The sequence below is a fragment of the Dendrobates tinctorius genome, unplaced genomic scaffold, assembly GCF_039654945.1.
Source record: "Dendrobates tinctorius isolate UK_male_01 unplaced genomic scaffold, ASM3965494v1 ptg000073l, whole genome shotgun sequence".
Classification (NCBI taxonomy): domain Eukaryota; kingdom Metazoa; phylum Chordata; class Amphibia; order Anura; family Dendrobatidae; genus Dendrobates; species Dendrobates tinctorius.
Window position 1 is genome coordinate 16,046,649 of NW_027361741.1, and position 23,716 is coordinate 16,070,364.

Here is a 23,716-nt window from a genome sequence, read left to right on the forward strand (position 1 = left end):
TGGAGAGATAGCGGTCTGCCAATAGCTATGTTATGTATATGGGGGAGTCTGGAGAGATAGCAGTCTGCCAATAGCTATGTTATGTATATGGGGGAGTCTGGAGAGATAGCGGTCTGCCAATAGCTATGTTATGTATATGGGGGAGTCTGGAGAGATAGCGGTCTGCCAATAGCTATGTTTTGTGTATGGGGGAGTCTGGAGAGATAGCGGTCTGCCAATAGCTATGTTATGTATATGAGGGAGTCTGGAGAGATAGCGGTCTGCCAATAGCTATGTTATGTATATGGGGGAGTCTGGAGAGATAGCGGTCTGCCAATAGCTATGTTTTGTGTATGGGGGAGTCTGGAGAGATAGCGGTCTGCCAATAGCTATGTTATGTATATGGGGGAGTCTGGAGAGATAGCGGTCTGCCAATAGCTATGTTATGTATATGGGGGAGTCTGGAGAGATAGCGGTCTGCCAATAGCTATGTTTTGTGAATGGGGGAGTCTGGAGAGATAGCGGTCTGCCAATAGCTATGTTATGTATATGGGGGAGTCTGGAGAGATAGCGGTCTGCCAATAGCTATGTTATGTATATGGGGGAGTCTGGAGAGATAGCGGTCTGCCAATAGCTATGTTATGTATATGAGGGAGTCTGGAGAGATAGCGGTCTGCCAATAGCTATGTTATGTATATGAGGGAGTCTGGAGAGATAGCGGTCTGCCAATAGCTATGTTATGTATATGGGGGAGTCTGGAGAGATAGCGGTCTGCCAATAGCTATGTTATGTATATGGGGGAGTCTGGAGAGATAGCGGTCTGCCAATAGCTATGTTATGTATATGGGGGAGTCTAGAGAGATAGCAGTCTGCCAATAGCTATGTTATGTATATGGGGGAGTCTGGAGAGATAGCGGTCTGCCAATAGCTATGTTATGTATATGGGGGAGTCTGGAGAGATAGCGGTCTGCCAATAGCTATGTTATGTATATGAGGAAGTCTGGAGAGATAGCGGTCTGCCAATAGCTATGTTATGTATATGGGGGAGTCTGGAGAGATAGCGGTCTGCCAATAGCTATGTTATGTATATGGGGGAGTCTGGAGAGATAGCGGTCTGCCAATAGCTATGTTATGTATATGGGGGAGTCTGGAGAGATAGCTGTCTGCCAATAGCTATGTTATGTATATGGGGAGTCTGGAGAGATAGCGGTCTGCCAATAGCTATGTTATGTATATGGGGGAGTCTGGAGAGATAGCGGTCTGCCAATAGCTATGTTATGTATATGAGGGAGTCTGGAGAGATAGCAGTCTGCCAATAGCTATGTTATGTATATGGGGGAGTCTGGAGAGATAGCGGTCTGCCAATAGCTATGTTATGTATATGGGGGAGTCTGGAGAGATAGCGGTCTGCCAATAGCTATGTTATGTATATGGGGGAGTCTGGAGAGATAGCGGTCTGCCAATAGCTATGTTATGTATATGAGGGAGTCTGGAGAGATAGCGGTCTGCCAATAGCTATGTTATGTATATGAGGGAGTCTGGAGAGATAGCGGTCTGCCAATAGATATGTTATATATATGGGGGAGTCTGGAGAGATAGCGGTCTGCCAATAACTATGTTATGTATATGGGGGAGTCTGGAGAGATAGCGGTCTGCCAATAGCTATGTTATGTATATGGGGGAGTCTGGAGAGATAGCGGTCTGCCAATAGCTATGTTATGTATATGGGGGAGTCTGGAGAGATAGCAGTCTGCCAATAACTATGTTATGTATATGGGGGAGTCTGGAGAGATAGCAGTCTGCCAATAGCTATGTTATGTATATGGGGGAGTCTGGAGAGATAGCGGTCTGCCAATAGCTATGTTATGTATATGGGGGAGTCTGGAGAGATAGCGGTCTGCCAATAGCTATTTTATGTATATGGGGGAGTCTGGAGAGATAGCAGTCTGCCAATAGCTATGTTTTGTGTATGGGGGAGTCTGGAGAGATAGCGGTCTGCCAATAGCTATGTTATGTATATGGGGGAGTCTGGAGAGATAGCAGTCTGCCAATAGCTATGTTTTGTGTATGGGGGAGTCTGGAGAGATAGCGGTCTGCCAATAGCTATGTTATGTACATGGGGGAGTCTGGAGAGATAGCGGTCTGCCAATAGCTATGTTATGTATATGGGGGAGTCTGGAGAGATAGCAGTCTGCCAATAGCTATGTTATGTATATGGGGGAGTCTGGAGAGATAGCAGTCTGCCAATAGCTATGTTATGTATATGGGGGAGTCTGGAGAGATAGCAGTCTGCCAATAGCTATGTTATGTATATGGGGGAGTCTGGAGAGATAGCGGTCTGCCAATAGCTATGTTATGTATATGGGGGAGTCTGGAGAGATAGCGGTCTGCCAAAAGCTATGTTATGTATATGAGGGAGTCTGGAGAGATAGCGGTCTGCCAATAGCTATGTTATGTATATGGGGGAGTCTGGAGAGATAGCGGTCTGCCAATAGCTATGTTATATATATGGGGGAGTCTGGAGAGATAGCAGTCTGCCAATAGCTATGTTATGTATATGGGGGAGTCTGGAGAGATAGCGGTCTGCCAATAGCTATGTTATGTATATGGGGGAGTCTGGAGAGATAGCGGTCTGCCAATAGCTATGTTATGTATATGAGGGAGTCTGGAGAGATAGCGGTCTGCCAATAGCTATGTTATGTATATGGGGGAGTCTGGAGAGATAGCAGTCTGCCAATAGCTATGTTATGTATATGGGGGAGTCTGGAGAGATAGCGGTCTGCCAATAGCTATGTTATGTATATGGGGGAGTCTGGAGAGATAGCGGTCTGCCAATAGCTATGTTTTGTGTATGGGGGAGTCTGGAGAGATAGCGGTCTGCCAATAGCTATGTTATGTATATGAGGGAGTCTGGAGAGATAGCGGTCTGCCAATAGCTATGTTATGTATATGGGGGAGTCTGGAGAGATAGCGGTCTGCCAATAGCTATGTTTTGTGTATGGGGGAGTCTGAAGAGATAGCGGTCTGCCAATAGCTATGTTATGTATATGGGGGAGTCTGGAGAGATAGCGGTCTGCCAATAGCTATGTTATGTATATGGGGGAGTCTGGAGAGATAGCGGTCTGCCAATAGCTATGTTTTGTGAATGGGGGAGTCTGGAGAGATAGCGGTCTGCCAATAGCTATGTTATGTATATGGGGGAGTCTGGAGAGATAGCGGTCTGCCAATAGCTATGTTATGTATATGGGGTAGTCTGGAGAGATAGCGGTCTGCCAATAGCTATGTTATGTATATGAGGGAGTCTGGAGAGATAGCGGTCTGCCAATAGCTATGTTATGTATATGAGGGAGTCTGGAGAGATAGCGGTCTGCCAATAGCTATGTTATGTATATGGGGGAGTCTGGAGAGATAGCGGTCTGCCAATAGCTATGTTATGTATATGGGGGAGTCTGGAGAGATAGCGGTCTGCCAATAGCTATGTTATGTATATGGGGGAGTCTAGAGAGATAGCAGTCTGCCAATAGCTATGTTATGTATATGGGGGAGTCTGGAGAGATAGCGGTCTGCCAATAGCTATGTTATGTATATGGGGGAGTCTGGAGAGATAGCGGTCTGCCAATAGCTATGTTATGTATATGAGGAAGTCTGGAGAGATAGCGGTCTGCCAATAGCTATGTTATGTATATGGGGGAGTCTGGAGAGATAGCGGTCTGCCAATAGCTATGTTATGTATATGGGGGAGTCTGGAGAGATAGCGGTCTGCCAATAGCTATGTTATGTATATGGGGGAGTCTGGAGAGATAGCAGTCTGCCAATAGCTATGTTATGTATATGGGGAGTCTGGAGAGATAGCGGTCTGCCAATAGCTATGTTATGTATATGGGGGAGTCTGGAGAGATAGCGGTCTGCCAATAGCTATGTTATGTATATGAGGGAGTCTGGAGAGATAGCAGTCTGCCAATAGCTATGTTATGTATATGGGGGAGTCTGGAGAGATAGCGGTCTGCCAATAGCTATGTTATGTATATGGGGGAGTCTGGAGAGATAGCGGTCTGCCAATAGCTATGTTATGTATATGGGGGAGTCTGGAGAGATAGCGGTCTGCCAATAGCTATGTTATGTATATGAGGGAGTCTGGAGAGATAGCGGTCTGCCAATAGCTATGTTATGTATATGAGGGAGTCTGGAGAGATAGCGGTCTGCCAATAGATATGTTATATATATGGGGGAGTCTGGAGAGATAGCGGTCTGCCAATAACTATGTTATGTATATGGGGGAGTCTGGAGAGATAGCGGTCTGCCAATAGCTATGTTATGTATATGGGGGAGTCTGGAGAGATAGCGGTCTGCCAATAGCTATGTTTTGTGTATGGGGGAGTCTGGAGAGATAGCGGTCTGCCAATAGCTATGTTATGTATATGAGGGAGTCTGGAGAGATAGCGGTCTGCCAATAGCTATGTTATGTATATGAGGGAGTCTGGAGAGATAGCGGTCTGCCAATAGCTATGTTTTGTGTATGGGGGAGTCTGGAGAGATAGCAGTCTGCCAATAGCTATGTTATGTATATCGGGGAGTCTGGAGAGATAGCAGTCTGCCAATAGCTATGTTATGTTTATGGGGGAGTCTGGAGAGATAGCGGTCTGCCAGTAGCTATGATTTGTGTATGGGGGAGTCTGGAGAGATAGCAGTCTGCCAATAGCTATGTTATGTATATGGGGGAGTCTGGAGAGATAGCAGTCTGCCAATAGCTATGTTATGTATATGGGGGAGTCTGGAGAGATAGCGGTCTGCCAGTAGCTATGATTTGTGTATGGGGGAGTCTGGAGAGATAGTGGTCTGCCAGTAGCTATGATTTGTGTATGGGGGAGTCTGGAGAGATAGCGGTCTGCCAGTAGCTATGATTTGTGTATGGGGGAGTCTGGAGAGATAGCGGTCTGTCAATAGCTATGTTATGTATATGGGGGAGTTTGGAGAGATAGCGGTCTGCCAATAGCTATGTTATGTATATGGGGGAGTCTGGAGAGATAGCGGTCTGCCAGTAGCTATGATTTGTGTATGGGGGAGCCTGGAGAGATAGCGGTCTGCCAGTAGCTATGATTTGTGTATGGGGGAGTCTGGAGAGATAGCGGTCTGCCAGTAGCTATGATTTGTGTATGGGGGAGTCTGGAGAGATAGCGGTCTGTCAATAGCTATGTTATGTATATGGGGGAGTTTGGAGAGATAGCGGTCTGCCAATAGCTATGTTATATATATGGGGGAGTCTGGAGAGATAGCGGTCTGCCAATAGCTATGTTATGTATATGGGGGAGTCTGGAGAGATAGCGGTCTGCCAATAGCTATGTTATGTATATGGGGGAGTCTGGAGAGATAGCGGTCTGCCAATAGCTATGTTTTGTGTATGGGGGAGTCTGGAGAGATAGCGGTCTGCCAATAGCTATGTTATGTATATGAGGGAGTCTGGAGAGATAGCGGTCTGCCAATAGCTATGTTATGTATATGAGGGAGTCTGGAGAGATAGCGGTCTGCCAATAGCTATGTTTTGTGTATGGGGGAGTCTGGAGAGATAGCGGTCTGCCAGTAGCAATGTTATGTATATGGGGGAGTCTGGAGAGATAGCGGTCTGCCAATAGCTATGTTATGTATATGGGGGAGTCTGGAGAGATAGCAGTCTGCCAATAGCTATGTTATGTATATGGGGGAGTCTGGAGAGATAGCAGTCTGCCAATAGCTATGTTATGTATATGGGGGAGTCTGGAGAGATAGCGGTCTGCCAGTAGCTATGATTTGTGTATGGGGGAGTCTGGAGAGATAGCAGTCTGCCAATAGCTATGTTATGTATATGGGGGAGTCTGGAGAGATAGCAGTCTGCCAATAGCTATGTTATGTATATGGGGGAGTCTGGAGAGATAGCGGTCTGCCAGTAGCTATGATTTGTGTATGGGGGAGTCTGGAGAGATAGTGGTCTGCCAGTAGCTATGATTTGTGTATGGGGGAGTCTGGAGAGATAGCGATCTGCCAGTAGCTATGATTTGTGTATGGGGGAGTCTGGAGAGATAGCGGTCTGTCAATAGCTATGTTATGTATATGGGGGAGTTTGGAGAGATAGCGGTCTGCCAATAGCTATGTTATATATATGGGGGAGTCTGGAGAGATAGCGGTCTGCCAATAGCTATGTTATGTATATGGGGGAGTCTGGAGAGATAGCGGTCTGCCAATAGCTATGTTATGTATATGGGGGAGTCTGGAGAGATAGCGGTCTGCCAATAGCTATGTTTTGTGTATGGGGGAGTCTGGAGAGATAGCGGTCTGCCAATAGCTATGTTATGTATATGAGGGAGTCTGGAGAGATAGCGGTCTGCCAATAGCTATGTTATGTATATGAAGGAGTCTGGAGAGATAGCGGTCTGCCAATAGCTATGTTTTGTGTATGGGGGAGTCTGGAGAGATAGCGGTCTGCCAGTAGCAATGTTATGTATATGGGGGAGTCTGGAGAGATAGCGGTCTGCCAATAGCTATGTTATGTATATGGGGGAGTCTGGAGAGATAGCGGTCTGCCAATAGCTATGTTATGTATATGGGGGAGTCTGGAGAGATAGCGGTCTGCCAATAGCTATGTTATGTATATGGGGGAGTCTGGAGAGATAGCAGTCTGCCAATAGCTATGTTATGTATATGGGGGAGTCTGGAGAGATAGCGGTCTGCCAGTAGCTATGATTTGTGTATGGGGGAGTCTGGAGAGATAGTGGTCTGCCAGTAGCTATGATTTGTGTATGGGGGAGTCTGGAGAGATAGCGGTCTGCCAGTAGCTATGATTTGTGTATGGGGGAGTCTGGAGAGATAGCAGTCTGCCAATAGCTATGTTATGTATATGGGGGAGTCTGGAGAGATAGCGGTCTGCCAGTAGCTATGATTTGTGTATGGGGGAGTCTGGAGAGATAGCGGTCTGCCAGTAGCTATGATTTGTGTATGGGGGAGTCTGGAGAGATAGCGGTCTGTCAATAGCTATGTTATGTATATGGGGGAGTCTGGAGAGATAGCGGTCTGCCAGTAGCTATGATTTGTGTATGGGGGAGCCTGGAGAGATAGCGGTCTGCCAGTAGCTATGATTTGTGTATGGGGGAGTCTGGAGAGATAGCGGTCTGTCAATAGCTATGTTATGTATATGGGGGAGTTTGGAGAGATAGCGGTCTGCCAATAGCTATGTAATGTGTATAGAGGAGTCTAGAGATATAGCAGTCTGCCAGCATATATTTTATATGTATATGGGATTCTGGGGAGATAGCAGTCTGCCAATAGCTGTGTGATGTGTATGGGTGAGTCTGGAGTGATAGTTGTCTGTCTCACCATGACAAACACAAGCACTTAATTATTAATTATATTTTTACCCTAGATTAATATTCTTTCCATGTCTTTACAGCTGAAGAGTCGCTTGCCTGTGATAATCCTGGACTACCTGAAAATGGCTATCAAATACTCTACAAAAGGCTTTATCTCCCTGGAGAGTCGCTCACTTTTATGTGCTATGAAGGTTTTGAATTAATGGGAGAAGTCACAATCAAATGTATCTTAGGTCAACCATCTCAATGGAGTGGACCGCTTCCAATATGCAAAGGTACTTATAATCCATCTCTTTTACTATAGGGTGGCCTTACTCAGAAAAAAGTGATAAGCCAGAATGGATCAATGGGAGCGATGCCACCAGCAACATAATGAGACACATTAAGCATTTAAAAAACATGGGCTGAAGTGGTGAATGACTGCAGTGTTACTTTACTAAAGGTAAAAAAGATCCAATTATACAGACCACATTTTCATCAGACAGAGGTCTGCCATTTGCCTTTTTATAGGAAATGATTTTATAGGAAATGTTTTCAAACGATCATTGGTCTAATTAGTTAAAACTGGATGTTTGGATGACTTTTATAGTAATAGCTGTCTCTTACGACTGTCCATTCAGCCAATACTAAAATTCACCAGTCATCAGGGGATTTTATTACATCCCTTTTCAGCTTAAATGAAGTTCCATATTTTCTTGCATTTTTTTAAGCAGTCTTTTGATACTAATCCCATAAAATCATGTAACGCCAAAGAGCTATGATGTAAAAAGATTTTTAAGGATTGATAGAGCCAGCCTCTTAGAATAGGAACAGTCAACTCATTTTAGTCATTTACCACTTGATAGTTTGACCTTTAGGGGCCTTAAAAACAAATTATTGTATTCTACAGTGGCCTTTGTGAGCAGATGGTATCTTCAACGCCCAACGCATTTCATGTCACCCAGTAGAGATGAAAAGAAAGATTCTGCCAGGTTACACTAAACAGATGTCTGTGTTAGAGTAACTTGTTACCCAGCAATAGCTGCTTTGGATAACATAGTGTGAAGCATCTGGTATGATACGAGCTTTTGATTTCAGAATCAGCCATAGTTTTATTATACTCAAACTGGGATGACATTAGAGCAAGTTATTAAAACTTCTAAAAGAAAATTCAAATGTCTCTTGTACTTTTTACTATGGTAACAGCAATTAAAATTGTATTTATTACCTTTATAATAAGAAATATTATTAAAAGATGTGTATTATGGTCAGAAACAGTAAAGAAGAAAACTGTAATTTCATCTGCAGTCATCTGTCATGAATAGGGAGTAACCAAAGACAACAGACATTTCCAACACATTCTTTAGTATCTGATTTTCGCCATAATTGACCCTGCTAAGTTCTTTATTGAGCATTTATAAAGAGCGATAGGAGGAGTTACAAGTCATCAAACTCCATTATCACTTAATGTGGATCTTCTGTCCGAAGCTCCCATTCCAATAGACTGAACCTGCAGCCAGAACAACCTCATTAATCACTAACACTTTGATAGATGGCACCTGCAGTGTTATACGATCTTCTAAATTTTACAGTCGGGAACACACATTTACTTCTTTGTACAGAACCTTATTCTTTATTTGTGGTTTGTAGTTTTGGTTGATTTATTGTTTCTGAAATAAAAGACTGGATGTAATTTTTGGCTTCATTTAATAAATTGAGAACACTGAAAACTAATCACATTTCATATTCTAATAAAAGAAATACCAATCTTAAAATATACTGAATAGTTGCTCTTTAATGCTCCAACAGTAAATAAGTCACTAGCACAGTAGCTTTAAAATGTATGAATCCTACCCATTATGTACCCATTCTCTACTGGTCTGTGTCAATTGTCATTCCACCAGATTGATACTTTAGATAAGTATGTAGTTTAGTTAAAGAAACACTCTTCCAATCAATAATTTTGTCCTCTTAAAGGGATTGTCCACTAATAGGACAACCCCTTCTTAAACTAAATGTTTGGTCCCAATAAAATAATAAAGCCTATACTCACCTCCCGTGCCGTGTCCGTTCCTGCAGTGTCGGCACTCGCTATCCCTGGGGAAAATTTGTGATACGTGACCCCGGTGCCCAATCAGCGCTGGCGTCACTGTCTCTACCTACATACAAACTGAATATGAAGAGGAAGCCATGGCTGCAGCTCATTCTATACTGCCTCTTCATGTTCAGTTTTAGAAAGGTGGAGACAGTGACGACAGTGCCGATTGGACACCGGGCATCACATGTCATTCCACCACATCACAGCCCCAGAACCGCTGGAACGGAGTTGGCACAGGAGGTGAGTATAGGCTTTATTATTTTATTAGGGCTAAACACTTAGTTTAAGAAGGAGTTATCCTAGTACTGGACAAACCCCTTTAATATACTGCAGTCATCATATTAAATAGCACTATGTGCATACTATTGCTCATTTCGCCCTTCTACCCAGTTAATTACTCTCTTTTCTCTGTTCTATGTAGAAACAGGAAGTCTGTTTTGCCTGCATTTCTCATTCCTCTCTTCAACTCCTGACCCAGCTACTCGCTTTTCTTCACAGCCAAGGACTTTTGCAGTGACTCATCACTCAAGCAGTGAAAAAAGACCACTTTTTTCTACATAGAGCATAGAATGATACAGCTAGTCAGATTTTAATCATCTGATGTCATTGACCTACTAGAAAAGAAAATACACACGTGATCAAAATTGTCGGTACCTCCTCGTTTAATGACAGAATAACCCACAATGGTCACATAAATAACTTGAATTTGACAAAAGTAATGCTAAATGAAAAATCTATGAAAATGAACAAATGAAAGTCAGACATTGCTTTTCAACCATGCGTCCACAGAATTTAAAAAAAAAATAAATCTCATGAAATAGGCCTGGACAGAAATGATGGTACCCTTAGCTTAATATTTTGCAGTGATTGCCTCAAAAAGTTGTACAGCAATCAAATGATTCCTGTAACTTTCACTGAGACTTCTGCACCTCTCGACAGGTATTTTGGCCCTCTCGTCAAGAGCAAACTGCTCCAGTTGTCTTGTGTTTGAAGATTGCCTTTTCCAGACTTCCAAAGATGTTTAATAGGATTAATGTTAGGGTTCATAGAAGGCCACTTCAGAATAGTCCAATGTTTTCCTCTTAGCCATTCTTGGGTGTTTTTAGCTGTGTGTTTTGGGTCATTATCCTGCTGCAAAACCCATGACCTGCGACTGAGACCAAGCTTTCTGACACTGGGCAGCACATTTCTCTCTACAATCCCTTGATAGTCTTGAGATTTCGTTGTACCCTGCACAGATTCTAGACACCCTGTGCCAGATGTAGCAAAGCAGCCCTAGAACATAACAGAGCCTCCTCCATGTTTCACAGTAGGTACAGTGTTCTTTTCTTGATACGCTTCATTTATCCGTCTGTGAACAAAGAGCTGCTTTGCTTTGCCAAAAAGTTCCATTTTTGTCTCATCTGTCCATAGGACATTCTCCCAGAAACTTTGTGGCTTGTCAACATGTAGTTTGCCAAATTCCAGTCTGGCTTTTTTATGATTTTTTTTTCAACAATGGTGTCCTCTGTAACAACCCTGCTGGCATCACTGCATGGCCTCCCATCTCCCACACACCAACTTACTCACTGCTCCAGGTCATGCTGTGATTTCTGTCTGCTGCCAGCTCCATGCGCTATGCCTCTTGTCTCCTGCTTTCTCTCTGCATGTTATCTGGCTGTGTGTATAGGGGGGCGGCGCCTGAACTCTCTGTTTCTTATGGAGTCAGGGTGCACCTGGATAATGTGTCCCTGACCAATTACCTAGAGTCCTCTACTATTTAGGGCTGCCCCACCCACGGGAACATTACCTGTGCAATGTCTAAACTCAGTTTCTTGCTGCTGAGTAAGCCAGGCCTTGTCCTGTGTCTCGCCTTCTCTGAAGGCTCTTATTGCTTATCTCTGTACCTTGCCTAGTACTTCTCTGTCTGCCTTCCAGGAGGCAGAATATCCTGGTCTCTGTGCTATAGCTCCTGACCTTGTCTTGCCTAGTACCTCCGTCTGCCCGCCAGGAGGCAGAATATCCTGGTCCTTTTCTTTGTCCCTGTACCTTGTATGAATTCTGTCCTACACCTGCCTCCTTGTCTTTGGCTTTTTTCCCTGCTGTGTCTTTCCCTGTGTCCTCCCTGTCTGTGCTCTGCACCCTTGCAGCTCTGCCTGCTCTGCACCCTTGCTGCTCTGCACCCTTGCAGCTCTGCCTGCTCTGCACCCTTGCAGCTCCGCCTGCTCTACACCTTTGCAGCTCCACCTGCTCTGCACCCTTGCAGCTCCTCCTGCTCTGCACCCTTGCAGCTCCCCCTGCTCCGCACCCTTGCGGCTCCGCCTGCTCTGCACTCCTGTAGCTCCGCCTGCTCCGCACTCCTGTGGCTCTGCCTACTCTGCATTCCTGCGGCTCCGCCTACTTCGCACTCCTGCAGCTGTGCCTACTCCGCACTCCTGCCTGTATCCATGCCTGCTCCTCCAGTGTGAACAGGTCCAAACCTGTCCCTTCATATTCCATTCCTTCCGTCCAGTACCCGCTCCTGCTGTGTGAACAGGTCCCTACCTGTTCCTTCGTACACCACACCTGCCTGACCTGTGTCTCAAGCCATGCCTGCCTGCCCTGTGTCTCACGCCGTGCCTGCCTGCCCTGTGTCTTAAGCCATGCCAGTCTGCCCTGTGTCTCGTCCGTGCCTGCTTGCCCTGTGTCTCAGCTGTGCCTGCTTGCCCTGTGACTCAGCCATGCCTGCTTGCCCTGTGTCTCAGCCTGCCTGTCACTTGCACCTGACCAGGTGTCCTGCCCCCAAGTGGGATCAGCAGTCACAGCCAGACACCACCCTGGAGTGGCACCTGGCAGCTGCCTGCCACACAACCCTGACCTCACCATTGGAGTCTCCAGAGCAGACCAAGGCAGCTGTCTTAGTCACGCCCCTTCCAGGGTAGTCTGGTCTGTGGCATAGTGGGGCCACAACCACTCGGCTCGCGCCAATCAGCCAAAGCGCGAGCGTGAAATCATCCTAGGTCGTCTCCCATGAAGTCCACTTTGGCTCAAACAACGAGGATGGTGCGATCTGACACTGAAGTTCCTTTAGCTTGAAGTTCACCTCTGTTTAGAAGTTTTTCTGGGCTCTTTTGTTACCATTCGTATTATCCGTCTCTTTGATTTGTCATCAATTTTCCTCCTGCAGCCACATCCAGGGAGGTTGGCAACAGTCCCAGCTTAAATTTCTGAATAATATGTGCAACTGTAGTCACAGAAACATCAAGCAGCTTGGAGATGATCTTAGAACTTTTACCTTCAACATGTTTGTCTATAATTTTCTTTCTAATCTCCTGAGACAACTCTTTCCTTCGCTTCCTCTGGTCCATGTTGAGTGTGATACACACCATGTCACCAAACAGCACAGTGAGTATCTGTAGCCCTCTCTACAGGCCCACTCAATGATTCCAATATTGTAGACACCTGTAATGCTAATTAGTGGACACACCTTGATCTGACATGTCCCTTTTGTCACATTATTTTCAGGGGTACCATCATTTCTGTCCAGGCCTACTTCATGAGTTTTATTTATTTATTTATTTTTTTTTAAATTCTGTGGAAGCATGGTTGAAAAGCAATGTCTTACTTTCATTTGTTAATTTTCATAGATTTTTGATTTATTATTTCTTTTGTCAAATTCAAGTTATTTCTGTGACCATTGTGGGGTTTTCTGTCTTTAAACGAGGGGTACCAACAATTTTGGGTCTAAAGGCAAAATGAGCAATTATAAGTACACAGTGTCATATACGGTGATATTGTGTGTGCAGGCTCGGACTGGCCCATAGGGTAACAGGGGAATCCCCCGCTGGGCCCCTGTGCAATGTGGGCCCCTAACCCCACTATTTGGGCAGTACTCGGCATAATTCACATGATTTACTCTGTATAGAAAAAAATTGCATCTTATTCCTTAACCAAACTACCCAGTTTATTATTATACAGAGCTATGGATAAATTTGTGAACACGGGTAGTGTAATATTTGTATGCATGTGAAAAGTGGGGTCCCCCAAAGTCAGTGTTACTGGTGGGCCCTTAGCACCCCAGTCCGACACTGTGTGTGTGCAACATATTAAGAGGATAAAAACTTTCATGGGAGGAGGAGGAGTGCTTCTTGAAGGCAAATAAATCTCTTTGTGCAAGTCATGGAGAGAAAGTGTGAAGAAAATCAAGTACATTTCTGAATATTTTTACAGTTCTGAATATGTAGCACCGTACATAAAATACTTTGTACTGATTTTCATTGACAAGGTGATTTCTGCTGTATTCCTAGTCAAAGCTAAAATGTATCTTGTTTCTTATTAAAAACATGTGAGAGCATTTTGGGATCTCAGGGGACAGGGGAGCTGTCTTACTTTCTTCAAGTTGGTATTTAAAGCAGCTAAGTGCATGAGTAAAGAAAAAGTCATGCTAATGCTCAAAGTTTCCATTATAAGATAAGTACTCAAAATTATGAAATTTACTGAATATTTGTGAAGGTTAAACTTTAGATTTTAAACCTTTGAGAATTGCTTTACGTGGGTCGCCATAAAAATATTTTTCACTTTAACCCCATTCTTAAATATTAACCATTTCCACATATCTCCAGCAAAAATAACTTCTATTAGCAGTGCTGGGGTCCCTGTCATTAGTGCCCTAGTGCCCCCATAAACACAATCTATACTCTTAGCGCCTTTTTCTCTGTTTTCGGTACTACAAAGCTATTCCCATTCAAAAGTGTCCCATCAAGGGAAGAATATTCTCATACTCTAACACCGAATGATGGTTCCAAATGGCGGCACACAGAGTGCTTTCAAGTCTGTAGTATGACCCTCCGCAGTGGTACAAGTGTCACTTAATTTTGGACTGAGCTCAAAATAGTTTTTGTCATTTCATAAAGTGATATTGATTTCATTTTCTTTCTTTACATAGCAACACAAGACAGATTTGAACATGCATTACAAGGTAAGTGGCATTTGCCTTCATTTAGCAAAAATGGCGTAATTTGCCGCAAAGCTTTAGTGCACTTACTTCAACTCCACCACTCCATATTTATCAAATGTCGCAGTTTACTGACACTATTGGAGCAAATGACACCAGTGCAAATAGTAGGTAAGGTAGCACACGTGTTAGATAAGAGAAGACCAATTTGTGAAGTGTTACATTGCGACTTTTTACAAATTTTTGTTCTCGTTGCAACTGTTTAATGTTTTGGTAGAAATGCGACCATAAATACACTTAACATTGAAATAGCAATGCGAAGAAGGAAAAGTCATGGAACTATGGAAATCAAATGACAAAAAGACATATAAATGATATGCGAATGATGAAAAAATGGAAGCAAAATTTTCAAGAAGCTTCCCATTTAGGCCGGTTTCACATTTGCGCTTCAGGGCGCAGCGACGGCCTGCGCACGGCCGCCGCTAAGCCCCGCCCCCTGCCGTGCCTCCGCCGGTAGCTCCGCCTCCGGGCGCATGACCCTGCATGAGTCATGCGTTCCCTAATCTTTATCACTGAGGACGCAGGCCGTGTGCAGTATGCGTTTGGCGGCGCCTGCGTCCTTTTGACAGTGCGCCGACCAGCGCCAAACGCAACCTGTTGCAATTTGGTTGCGCTCAGCGCACCGTCAAAAGGACGCAGGCGCCGCCAAACGCATACTGCGCACGGCCTGCGTCCTCATTGATAAAGATAGGGGATGCATGATGCATGCAGCGTTGTGCGCCAGGAGGCGGAGCTACCGGCGGAGGCGCGGCAGGGGGTGGGGCTTAGCGGCGGCCGTGCGCAGGCCGTCGCTGCGCCCTGAAGCGCAAATGTGAAACCGGCCTTATTCAGTATCAAATATCGGTGTCACGTGCAGAAGTATCCGCACTTACTGATTTCAGCATACTATCAATGAGGTTATTAACCAATCCTCGACCATTGACATAAAGGGGTTAATTACCACTATGTATAGCACAAGCAATCGGACGATGGCAGCTTCACATCCCCTGAGGGGATTATTAAATACAGTAAAAGGTTAAACAAAAAAGGTTTTTAAAAATATGAAAAAAAATTAAAAAACACAAGTTCAAATCACCCCCTTTTTATCACATTAAAAATAAAACCATTAAAAAAGTAAATATTTGGTATCGCTGTGCTTGTAAAAGTCCGATCTATCAAAATATAAAGTTAATTAATCTGACCAGTAAAGGACGCAAGGAGAAAAAAAGTAAAAACGCCAGAATTACGTTGTTTTGGCTGCCGCAGCATTGCATTAAAATGACATAAGAGGCAATGAAAACATCATATCTATACCAAAATGGTATTAGTGAAAACATCGGGGGAAAAACCTAGCCCCATATCCCAAAAAATGAAAACATTACGGGTCTTGGAAAACCATGACAAAAGAAAAATGTGTTTTTAAAAAAAAAAAAAAATTTCACCACTGAAATAAAAAGAAACTTTACATGTTTGGTATCTGCGTACTCATACTGACCTGGAGAATCACATTGCCAGGTCAGTTTTACTGGATAGTGAACATAGGAAATAAAAAAAAAATTGTGTAATTGCACTTTTTTTTGCAATTTCAAAGCACTTGGGAGTTTTTTCTCACTTTCTAGGGTATCACATGAAAAAATGACTAGTGTCGTTCAAAAGTACAACTTGTCCCACAAGAAACAAGCCCTCACTACGAAAAAATAAGAGGGGGAGGAAAAAGTAAAAAAAAAAAAAAATTGCCCAGTTAATGGTTGAATGATGAATGATCTGCCACACTGCATTTGAGTAAACAAATCATCAAGATCCGCTGCTGGCAGCTCACATTGCATTTGCCAACCAGTGACGTCCCAGATGTGCTCAATGGGAGACAACACCAGAGACAACATTTCTGGTCAGTACTTATGGCTAGAAAATGTGGTGATCTGTAGTAAGTAATGCTCCTTCAAGCAAAAGTGCAACATACCACAATATTCACAGTGAGTGTGGCAGTAATTTGCACTGTGGTAGCACATTTACGCCACGCAGGCTGCTCATAATAACATGAGCAACATGCAGCCTGGTGTTGTCTAACAACATGTCTATTAGTCCTGGGATTTTCACAATTCTACATGTTTTCCTTCTTGGTGTTGCAATTTCTATGTTGAGTTGTGTATGTCGTACTTCATGCCAAAAGGTTAAACACACCAGCTTTCTCATTTTTAAATTTTGGCATAGGTACTAAAAAAATGTTTTATAAATAAGAAGTAGCCATGATACACTGCATGAAAGTAATTCTGATCCTTTTTAAATATATTTTCCACATCTTAATAAGGCCCAAATTAGTTTAAAGGGCATTTGTCACAAGGTTTTTGCTACTCCATATGAGAGCAGGATAACAAATGTGCAAAATACTGAGGAGACAAACACTCACAACCTACCAATTGATAGAGGAGGTAATTGCTTTGTACTAAAATTGCATACATGAAAGTTTGTATAGGGCACTGGTCTCACACATGTAATTCACAGTGTCTGACTTACAGCTTATTAGTGCCGCCCATACTATTTGATTAGGTGGGCTGCCCGGCACTATATAAGAGCTCCCTACCAGACAGACACCCTAGTGCCAGGTTATTTCTATTTCATATGAGAGTAGGATAATTTGGGGGCAGAAACCTTGATTCCAGTGATGTGTCACTTACTGAGCTGCTTGCTGTAATTTTGATGCCATTACTGTCTTCTCTGCTGCAGATCTAGCAGTTCTCTGAATGCAGAGCTCTGTGTAACCCAGCCCACACCACAGATTTCCAGCTTTCTGCCCATGAACTGTGTATGCAGAAAGCCGCCAATCAATTGATTGGCAGGGGCGGGGTTACACAGTGCTCATGAATATGCCTGGCAGCAGATTTACTAGTTCTATAGTGATAATTGACAGCAAAAAAGGGCAACAGTATTTACCAGCCCCGGTCACAGAAACGAATTCACTATGAGGATACAGCAAACCCCGTTGATAGAGATACAATGGGACAAAAAAGTATTTAGTCAGTCAGCAATAGTGCAAGTTCCACCACTTAAAAAGATGAGAGGCGTCTGTAATTTACATCATAGGTAGACCTCAACTATGGGAGACAAACTGAGAAAAAAAAATCCAGAAAATCACATTGTCTGTTTTTTTTTCATTTTATTTGCATATTATGGTGGAAAATAAGTATTTGGTCAGAAACAAGCAATCAAGATCTCTGGCTCTCACAGACCTGTAACTTCTTCTTTAAGAGTCTCCTCTTTCCTCCACTCATTACCTGTAGTAATGGCACCTGTTTAAACTTGTTATCAGTATAAAAAGACACCTGTGCACACCCTCAAACAGTCTGACTCCAAACTCCACTATGGTGAAGACCAAAGAGCTGTCAAAGGACACCAGAAACAAAATTGTAGCCCTGCACCAGGCTGGGAAGACTGAATCTGCAATAGCCAGCCAGCTTGGAGTGAAGAAATCAACTGTGGGAGCAATAATTAGAAAATGGAAGACATACAAGACCACTGATAATCTCCCTCGATCTGGTGCTCCACGCAAAATCCCACCCCGTGGGGTCAGAATGATCACAAGAACGGTGAGCAAAAATCCCAGAACCACGTGGGGGGACCTAGTGAATGAACTGCAGAGAGCTGGGACCAATGTAACAAGGCCTACCATAAGTAACACACTACGCCACCATGGACTCAGATCCTGCAGTGCCAGACGTGTCCCACTGCTTAAGCCTGTACATGTCCGGGCCCGTCTGAAGTTTGCTAGAGAGCATTTGGATGATCCAGAGGAGTTTTGGGAGAATGTCCTATGGTCTTATGAAACCAAACTGGAACTGTTTGGTAGAAACACAACTTGTCGTGTTTGGAGGAAAAAGAATACTGAGTTGCATCCATCAAACACCATACCTACTGTAAAGCATGGTGGTGGAAACATCATGCTTTGGGGCTGTTTCTCTGCAAAGGGGCCAGGACGACTGATCCGGGTACATGAAAGAATGAATGGGGCCATGTATCGTGAGATTTTGAGTGCAAACCTCCTTCCATCAGCAAGGGCATTGAATATGAAACGTGGCTGGGTCTTTCAACATGACAATGATCCAAAGCACACCGCCAGGGCAACGAAGGAGTGGCTTCGTAAGAAGCATTTCAAGGTCCTGGAGTGGCCTAGCCAGTCTCCAGATCTCAACCCTATAGAAAACCTTTGGAGGGAGTTGAAAGTCCGTGTTGCCAAGCGAAAAGCCAAAAACATCACTGCTCTAGAGGAGATCTGCATGGAGGAATGGGCCAACATACCAACAACAGTGTGTGGCAACCTTGTGAAGACTTACAGAAAACGTTTGACCTCTGTCATTGCCAACAAAGGATATATCACAAAGTATTGAGATGAAATTTTGTTTCTGACCAAATACTTATTTTCCACCATAATATGCAAATAAAATGAAAAAAAAACAGACAATGTGATTTTCTGGATTTTTTTTTCTCAGTTTGTCTCCCATAGTTGAGGTCTACCTATGATGTAAATTACAGACGCCTCTCATCTTTTTAAGTGGTGGAACTTGCACTATTGCTGACTGACTAAATACTTTTTACTGTAAAAAAATTGACGAGACTACTTACCAGTTCATGGAGAGGATTATTGCTTAGTATTACAATTGCACACACAAAAGGCTCATGCAGGACGCTGATCACACACATGTAGTACACAGTGTCAGGCTTACAGACTATTGGTGACAGACATACTATTAGATTAGATGGGCTGCCCAGCACTACATAAGTGCACCCTAATGGGAAAGACACCCAATGCCAGGTTTTTTCTACTCCATCTGAGAGTAGGATAATGCAGAGGCAGAGATCCTAATTCTAGTGATATTTTTGGCTGCTTGTTGTAATTTTAATTCAATCACTGTTTTATCTGCTGCAGATCTACCAGTTCTCTTAACGCTAAGCTTTGTATAACCGCACCAGCCAGCATCACTGATTGGCAGCTTTCTGCCCGCGAGCAGTGTACACAGAAAGTTGGTGAGAACAGAGATATACAGAGATGATGAATATGGAGGACTACATGGCAGCAGATATACTAATGCTCTAGTGATAATCTCCTGCTGATAAAACTGTGATTATATCAAAACTACACTTGGTAGCCCAGTAAGTCAAGCTAGTGTAGTACAGATTTCTGCAGAAGAGATTAACATATGGTTCTTAATTAAATAATTAATGAAATATTGAACATGTAATCTATTTTCTAAGTAAATATGTTTCTAAAGGTGCTATTGACATGAAATTCTCACCAAATGTCCATCCATTCCACACAGGCAAAGAAAGCAAACCATATATGTCTATAAATAAAGTTATATGTAATAATGAGAAATTGGTTGCTTCAAATAGGGCAATTGAAATTTAAGTTTACATCTGTCTACGCTTGGTAAATAGATAATGAAAATCCATATTTCTTCTTTTCTAGTGGCAGAAGCAGCTGCAGAAACATCTTTAGAAGGAGGGAACATGGCACTGGCAATCTTCATCCCAGTAGTCATCATTTCCGTGCTGCTTGGAGGAGCGTACATTTATATAACAAGGTATTTTTAACATAAAGACAATTCTGATAGTAAAAATGGAGAGAAAAAAGTTTGTGTTCGCTTTGTAACTAATATCCAGGGGTTAATTTTAATTGGGCTTTCCAGGATTTTTTTTTTTAATATTTCATGCACATATTGCTAAAAATGACAAATTAAACTATTCTCATCTTTGCCACCCCAGCACTGCCTCTCCACTGCTGCCCCAGTGTTTGTTGATACGGCTGCAGTGGTAACGTGAGGCCTCTGCAGCAAGTCATTACATGACCACTACTGGACCTAGTATGATGGGCTGACACAGGAACGCTACTTAGGAGTCACCTGCTGGTTTATTATGGGCCAGCCTAAACCATAGCAGGGTTCAGCAAAATAAACATAGCCTTTCTGGCAAAATGGCGAAACAAAAGATAAATCACAGCAAAGTCCTTATCTCTGAGGGGTTTGCCCGCTCAGACCACCATATATCCTCAGCTCCCCCTGGAGCCACAACTGGAGACCTTCCTCTCCAAACTCACAACACAGAGATAAAAAACAGTGAGTGTACGTTTAAGTTCCCAGCCACTCCCTTGAGGTGGAGATATGGTGAGTAGGCGTCCCGCCCATCTCTCACCCATTCACTAAAAACCCGACCCTTGTAATGTCTCGTTAACCCCTTAAGCACATAGCATGCTGGCATATGGGTGTCCCATCACGGAAGCGAGCAATCTTTGTGACACATATCTCCCCTCACACACAGCGCCAATGACCCTGTCACACTAGTGATTGGCTGCAGGGGTGATGATTGTAGTTGTGATGTCACCATTGGCGCCATATCAGCAAAGACCACACACAGCAAGAGAGAACCAGTGTTGGAGCTGTGGGAGGCATTGACAACTCATTTTGCTATTTTTAAGCAGAGCTTTCCTATAAAACGCAAATATATATTTACATTAATATGTGTATGTTATAGATATACTATATATATATATAATCTTGGAAAAGCCAATGAAAGCACTAAGGCCAGAGGTCACCTAGGGCATAGTCACACATCAGTTTTTCACATATGAGCGACCCGAATTTATCACTGTTACCACTGGCACCTATGATAGTCTGTGGAGCTGTTCACATTTCCGCGATTTTCTGCCGACCAAGTAGTCCATATAAAATTACAGAGACATGTCCTATATTGATCTGAGTGTTGGATGAAAGATGGCAATGCAAGTCTATGGCTCCATGACAAAATCAGACAGCCCCGGATGGCATCTGAGCACGATATGTTTTTCCTAGAATGTTACATCGGAGAAGGTGGAGACATTTTTTTTTTCTTTCACAAACGTGAAAAAGGGATGGAAATCGGACCAGAAACTTGGATGAGAGTCATTGATGACACACAATCCTTTTATCTGAAAAAAGCCTCCGTCTGAATAAGCTCAGCAGACATCAGTTTACTTGCATCTTTGAATGGTATTAGTTTTTTATTTTGTATATTAAAATGACATTGTACATTGCAATGGCTTGCCATATGAATATAGTGCTATAGATCTACGGGGCCCATCCCGCATTTCTTGTACATTGTCATTACTGTTATGGCAATACACTGCTCCTCATTCACACATTATAGTTTCCAGAGTAAGCCTATCAAGCTATAGCAGTAATCCTACTTTCTTTATACTTTCCTAGTTGGAAACTTTTCACATACAGCAGGTCAGCTAATTCAGTGTGACATAGAAAAATAATTTTTCCTTTGGCATTAAATCTGAGCAACTGAAGCAAATGAGCTGGAATGGCACCAGCATGCAAATCACCCAAATGACATTACTGGGAGGGCATGGGAACATTATGCCAGCATCTCTGAGCGAACATTACTGCACACAAATGAATGAGGAGACAATTCTATATGCCTCTCCTGCCATGAGGCATTATTTTCATTTTTAACAGGGTTGTCTAATTGCTGGGGGTCTCACTTCGAGTGACAAGAGAGCAATGCATTGTGGGAAAACTATATTTTCATATATTTTTCTAGATTTTTTTTTGGTACTGTGGTTTCATTCATTACTATCAGGCAATTTACATCCTAAAGATAATGTGTCAGCAGATTTTTGCTCTGAAATCCGACAGCAGCTGAGGTAGGGACAGAGACCCTTATTTCAGTGATGTATCACTAAGTTTACTGGGTGCAGGGGTTATGATAGAATCACAATTTTTTCTGCTGCAGATCTAGCAGAGCTCAGTAGTTGAGCTGTGTATAACCCCGCCCACACCATAGCTTTCTGTGTACATTGTATAGTGACAGAGCTGCTAATCAGTGCTGGGGGAGTGGTTGGACTAGGAGGCATGAGGACTGTTGTCCTGTATAATCTCCTGCTGATAAAACACTGGTTGTATTGAAACAGAAAAATACAGCCCAGTAAGTGACACATCCCTGTAATCAGGGTCTCTTCTACTACATTATGGTTCTCTCAGATTACATAACATCAACCTGCTGACAGATTCCGCTTAAGGAGAACCCGTCATCAGTTTTTTCATGTCTGAACCAAGACTAGCACCTTAATCAGCACCTGTGCTGCATTCCATAAAGGGGTATATAACCTCATGACTCCCCCTGTATACACCCCAAAAACCTTTGGAAACTCTCTTGCACTCTATGTAACTCTTGCCGGTCCGGTTCGATAGACATCCATGCTGAGGCGTATATCCCTCCTCTTGCTCTGATTGATGTGCATGATGACTCCTGTGGCATGATGCAGGAGGAGTCATCCACGTCAATCAGAGAAGAAGGATGGAGATCAGAAGGTTTTTGGGGTGTATACAGGGGGGGAGTTGGGGGGTTATATACCCCTTTTTGGAATGCAGCACAGGCACTGATTAAAGTGCTACTCTTAGTTCAAACTTGAAAAAACTGGTGACAGTTTCCCTTTAAAGGTGCATGCTAAATAGGATGCTTCTTCCTCACACCATTATTGCTTGCTCCTTGTTGGATCACAGAGCTCCGTAAAAGCAGATCTACTGTATATATGAAAACATATCAGAACAATAAGGGCCACGCGCACAACCACAGCTCATACAACAGTGCCGAAGCTCTCATGCCATACTACATACTGGCAGTTTTGGTGCCAGTTTATAGAGAGTTCTTTAACCAAAGAATCTCTTTAATGTAATGTGAAATTTTTCTAACTTTCTCGGCTTCCACGTTCTTTTAGCAGTCCCTCCTTTTATTGGCTTTTAGCGAGATTGTTACATCAAGTTCTAGGAACCATCATGGACTGATCTATATCTACATCCCCATGGTTACGTATTGCATTTAGCTTATTGATCAAATCTTCTGAATAAGGGTGGTGGATCCGGTGAAAAAAAGAGAAATCCAACTACAATAGTGTCTAGTAAATACCGTACCACATTTACTAAAGGGCTGGGAAAAATATGCAGTGCTCAAAAGCCTATTCAGTTTTGGCACATATATAGCTTTAAACCGAAGATATGTACCTACCACTCTCATAACCACAAATAATATACACAGGTTGAGATTTTGCCATTTATGCAAATATTATTGTAATAAATATTTTAACTAATGAAATATATGACAATTTCATAACATGATATCCATGGACGAATTAGTTCCATCACATCTGTATTATAATATCTGTATTATCCAAACCTTTTATGTGAACCTTCATACATCATTACAATGCAGAGAATCCTTGCATATTAAATGTACAATTGGAATAAAAAAATATTCAACCCCCCAATAAAAATGATGGTTAGTACCATTACCAAAATGTAATTGTTCTGCTGTAGCAATAAACTAATCAATTGCAACAAT

General features: G+C 43.0%; 1 protein-coding gene across 1 annotated transcript in view; it reads left to right on the forward strand.

Moving 5' to 3' along the window:
- SEZ6L (seizure related 6 homolog like) overlaps positions 1 to 23,716 on the forward strand; it is a 711,555-nt gene that overhangs the window by 655,461 nt on the left and 32,378 nt on the right. The window contains exons 14-16 of the mRNA XM_073582661.1: positions 7,397 to 7,591; positions 14,297 to 14,329; positions 19,806 to 19,920. Of these exons, the coding sequence (XP_073438762.1) occupies positions 7,397 to 7,591; positions 14,297 to 14,329; positions 19,806 to 19,920 (343 nt within the window). The remainder of the gene's footprint in view (positions 1 to 7,396; positions 7,592 to 14,296; positions 14,330 to 19,805; positions 19,921 to 23,716) is intronic.